Source organism: Verticillium dahliae, genomic scaffold (assembly GCF_000150675.1).
Source record: "Verticillium dahliae VdLs.17 supercont1.22 genomic scaffold, whole genome shotgun sequence".
In the NCBI taxonomy this organism is placed as follows: Eukaryota; Fungi; Ascomycota; class Sordariomycetes; order Glomerellales; family Plectosphaerellaceae; genus Verticillium; species Verticillium dahliae.
The window spans coordinates 27,870-32,485 of NW_009276918.1; the positions used below are offsets into that span (position 1 = coordinate 27,870).

A 4,616-nucleotide genomic window follows, 5' to 3' on the forward strand; every position below is an offset into this window, starting at 1 on the left:
TTCCTCCAGATGGCACCACCGCCCAAGAAGTCCGAGATCAACTTCCCCGCCGAGGTCGAGAAGCCGTCGTCTCAGGGTGGTATCCTCTTCATGCTCTTCCTTGTCGGTGCGTTCGTCCTCTCAAACCGGTCCGCGCCCAGCATCCCCCGCGTGTCCGATGATGTGCGGGCCGAGGCGGCCACGCTTCTTGAGAACGTTTTCAAGGACGCCGGGCTTGATGAGTCTACCAACACGATGCATGCCGGCGCTCCTCAGCCTTCGGGTGCCAACTGGGTCAATGACCCGGCCATGGGCATGGCCGGTTCTGGCCTCGACGGCATGGCGCCCTCGATGCTGGGCCAGCTCGGTGACACCCTGACCCAGCCCAACGAGGAGCAGAACAACGAGCAAATCTTCTCGATGTCGGCAGCTCAGTACAACGGCGTCCACTCGCAGGACTTTATGCACAACGTCCCCGAGCGCTCCACGAGTCAGGGCCGCCGCAACCTAGCTGAAGCCCTCTCCTCGATGCGCAACAACAACAAACAGTCAATGGCCGAGGTATACACCCGATCTCTCCTCTGGGACCAGATTCCTACGGAGGTGGTCAAGAACTTCGCGAAAATGGTGGCTGAGTGCAACAACGCTCAGCAGAACGAACGGCAGCAATGCATAGACGCGATTGCCCGATGAATCCAACGGCCCTTGATGACTTAGGAGCTAAAACGGAGAAACGACTGGCCGATGATGACCCTCCGGCCTAATGACGACAACGCGTCTAATGAGTCTGGATTTTCCTAACGACGATGATGATTTCCCTTACTTCCATTGCGCCTACCCCGACTGAATCGACCATACAATCAACGCCGCTCCCGCGCAACCCAGATACTGTTGCTCACGCATCAAATGAACTTTCTTACCTTTGGACTAAGCCTTATGCTTGCTGTCCTTCTTCTTCTGGTATGATGCCAGCCTTCTTCTTACTTCTTCTTCACATCAACCCCCTCTTTTTTTACCCCCATATTTTGTGTCCCTAGCTATGAAGCGAGCGAGCGAGCATTCTGATTTTTGAGTCCTTGGTTACCTTTGATTTGTTTCATATATCAAGTCTGGTATCTACTGCTCGGGCGGAGCAGAGGCGGGCGGAGACTTGGACCGGCAAGCCCCCACCACGGGTGACGCCCCATTTTCCCTTTGTCACCTCGGATTTTCCTTATTTCTTGTACACTGTTGGATCGGTCGGTGGCATGCTGGGAAACGGTCACGGAGAGGCTGAGAGCTGGTCTCAGGGACGTGGATCTCATGGACACGACAGGACTGAACATACGGAGAACAGGACGGTTGGGCGGACGGGACGGTTGGATGGCATGGAACTCTGGGCATTCGCAAATTGGCGAGACGGGACATTACCGGCATGGGGGCGGAGGCATGTGATGGGATGGGACGGAATACTGGGTTCTGGAGCTACCTGGATGATGATGTGATGGGTGCACACGAGAGACGGATTTTATTGATGAATGACTATCACGATGTCCACCTGTGGACGGTACTACGTACAGCAAGCTGCTCCTTTTCTGTGACCTACCAGCACTGTTTGCCGTTGATCAAAGTCAGTGACGATCGTCTCTGGCACCGGGTCTTGATACGAGCCGTTCTTGATGTTTGTGTGTGTACGACGCACGCATCGTTGTGCCATGGCCAGTCTGGCAAACCTGCGTCTGATCGTCTCGCATCATTATACGCATCGAGATCGCCCTTTCTCACCCCGTGATCGCGCCCTGCGGCGGCCAAGTGGACTCGCTGTGCCAGAAGCGCCGATGCTGCTCCTGCCCCTGCGCCATCTCACACCACGAGGGCCGTTTTCCTACCTCACCATCTTGTTTTGCTCTCGTAGGCAGACCGCCGCCACGCACGAAAAGATGAGGCAGCAGCGCACTCTTCCCCATCCACCTGAGTCCACTCGACCCCCCGTCGTGGGACAAGGGGGGTAGGAGGATCAGCCTATGCGGTGGGAGGAATCCAACATTTCGGTTCGCAGGTCCTGTAAGTGGGTTGCCCCGAAGCAGGGCGGGCAGCATCTTGCATCCCCCTCTCCTCCCCCACGGTCGGGACGGGCCAGTCGCTGGCGCGGGACGAGGTCAAGTGGGAAGAACCAGCGTGCAGTAGCGCGCTGGAGCTGATCCCCTAAGCAGCGGGAGGAACGTTCGCGACCTTCTGATCTTGGGGAGGGGGGGGGATGGGGGGAGCGGGCTTGTACCCTGCAGACGGGTGTGAGTGGCCTTCCGTTCTCTGTCTCTCCAAGTTGCGTGCTGAGGAAGGGGGAAGATGCGGCTTGTGTGTGTGCTTTTCCCGGGCTTCTCAGCCATCTATAGGTATCTGAGGCTTGCTTTCTGGCTAGAGGGAGATCCTTCCTGTGTTTATGTGTGTGTGGCTGTGATTGATGACCGCCCGCTTGGTGTTGGTTTTTGTCCCGAGTTTGTTTTTAGCGCTTCTCATCAATCCCTCACCCCCCCCCCCCCCCCAAGCGGCTGAAGCACTGGACTTACCTTATCACGCCCGGGAAAACCGGGGAAATGCCTCCCGGACCCTGGAAAGGCGAGCCAGTAAACCACATGTCTGGTTTTTTCCCCTTTTCATGTCTCAAAACCTTACCTGGGTCTGGATCTCTGCCCTCCCCGGTGCATGGGGCGGCCCTTTCGTTGCAGCCTCTTTCCCAAGGGCGGGCGGGCGGACGGAGGGGGGGTCTGGGGCTGGGGAAAGGCCAAAAGGTCTTCTGGTGACGTGATGCGATCTCGTGTGCTTTGCTGCTCTGCTCGTTGTCTCACTTGGCTTTTTTTGCTAGTGTGTGTACATGTATGTGTGTGCGTGGACGGGGTGCACAGTGAGACACGTTGGGCAGAATCTAGCAGGGGACCCTTTGGCCGTCGTTTTAGTGGATGGGGTTCGCTGGGCCGCTTGACTCGACGGACAATGGCTTTGTGCTGCGCCGGCTGCGTTCTGGCGCCTGCGGTGGTCGTGGGGTTGGGCCGCATGTGCCTTGATCGGTTCTTTTTTCGGACACGTCTGGGGTGTGCATCTGGCCGTCCGGGTGCGTTCAGGCGCAGTGTTGCGTTGGAAAGCTTGGTGTCGAGGCGTGAAGGGAGCTTGGTATCGAGACATGAATTCATTGTTCCGATCTTTGAGGTCCGAGTTTCGCGTTCATGGTCGGGTCTAGACTTCTAGGGGTGTATCGTCTGGTTTCTCACCCCGCCGAAGCTGTGCGAGAGGCTTGTATCCATTCTTCAAGATCGGACTCTCTTGAGACCATGAGCACTCCATAACGAGAGGCATCGAAACCCATGACTTCTTAACAAGTAGGTGAAGAATATACCAGGCTTTTCAGGCTTTCCAGACTTCTGCTACCCGAAAGCGCCGTGTTCTCACTTGGGCCGATGACTGACACCATCTATGCGGGCAGAAGGTGAGAAGACCTTGAAGAGATGTCTCTTGCGTCACATGCTCAAGTCCCACTTCATTCACGTCTCTTGTCTGCAAATACACATACTCTCGGAACTTCAGGGCGCTGCATATCCATTGCAAAAATATGACCACTTTGCCCGATTCAATAATGAACCGTCTCCCGGCAAGACGTAATCATGCTCTTCGCGAATCAGCCTCAATGCACTCATCCCAAGGTAATACATCCATCACATGCGTTTGCAATCTTCAACCATGAAAAGCCTGGCAGCAAAAGCACGTCGGTCCTTTGCATCATGATGCCATCACCATCACGAGCCTCGGCTGTCGACAAACACCCATCGAGAGGGACCTGCATCCGCAAGAGCACATGTCAACACACACGAGAGCTCCCAGCAACAGCCAAGCCCGAAGCTGACTGGAGTCCGCGCGCTGAAACCACAGTCAAGCATTTGTGCCGAGTGAGTAAGAGCCTCTTTCACAGGCACGACACGCACGCTTCGTACGGGGGCCGCATACGCCTGGAACTAGATGGATGCATCACAAGGAAAAAAGTTGCCACAACGTAAGGTATACCAGGGGGTATACTCGAAATACCTGGCTGCGTAGCAAAAAACATCGCTTTCCCTCCAACGCCATGGGGGCCATGGGGAGAATGAGGAGCCCCGGCCCCCTTTTCTCGGCTTTGCCCCCCTCAATCTTTCCCAACCACAGTCATCAAGACGAGACGTCCACGGCGCAACCTCGTCCTACCACGCCTCCCCATTCCTCCAATGAGCGGAGCAGAGTGGGAGGACCAGATCAGACCAGACGAGCAAAAGAGCCGGGAACACAGCAGCACGCATTCCTTCCCCAACACACGCCCCTCTCCCCGACGGAACGGCCCCCCGCAAACTGTCCGCCACCCGGCACCATCCCCAGCCCAGTGATCGCTAGGCCCGCGTGGAAGCGTCCAGTGCACGACGCCACGCCGCCTCCCGCCGCCGCTGCGACGGGTGACTGGGCGCTGTGCGAGGAACACGCCGGACTCGGTGGCCCGCCGTGTATCAAGGGTTGAAGGTGGGGGAGGGGGGGGAAGAAGACGAGCGACGGGTGCCGGGTAGGGAACACGGATGCCTGCCGCCTTCCGCGTAGAGGCCGACAGACTCGAGCTTCGCCCCCCCCCCCCCCCCATATATCGG

At 57.3% G+C, this 4,616-nt stretch overlaps 1 protein-coding gene across 1 annotated transcript in view; it reads left to right on the forward strand.

The window, feature by feature from the left end:
• The window catches only part of VDAG_08697 (uncharacterized protein), a gene marked incomplete at both ends in the record, with an annotated part of 1,909 nt that extends 1,237 nt beyond the window's left edge, over positions 1-672 (forward strand). Inside the window, one exon of the mRNA XM_009651014.1 lies at positions 10-672. Within this exon, the coding sequence (XP_009649309.1) occupies positions 10-672 (663 nt within the window). The remainder of the gene's footprint in view (positions 1-9) is intronic.
• Positions 673-4,616: the final 3,944 nt, after the last annotated feature.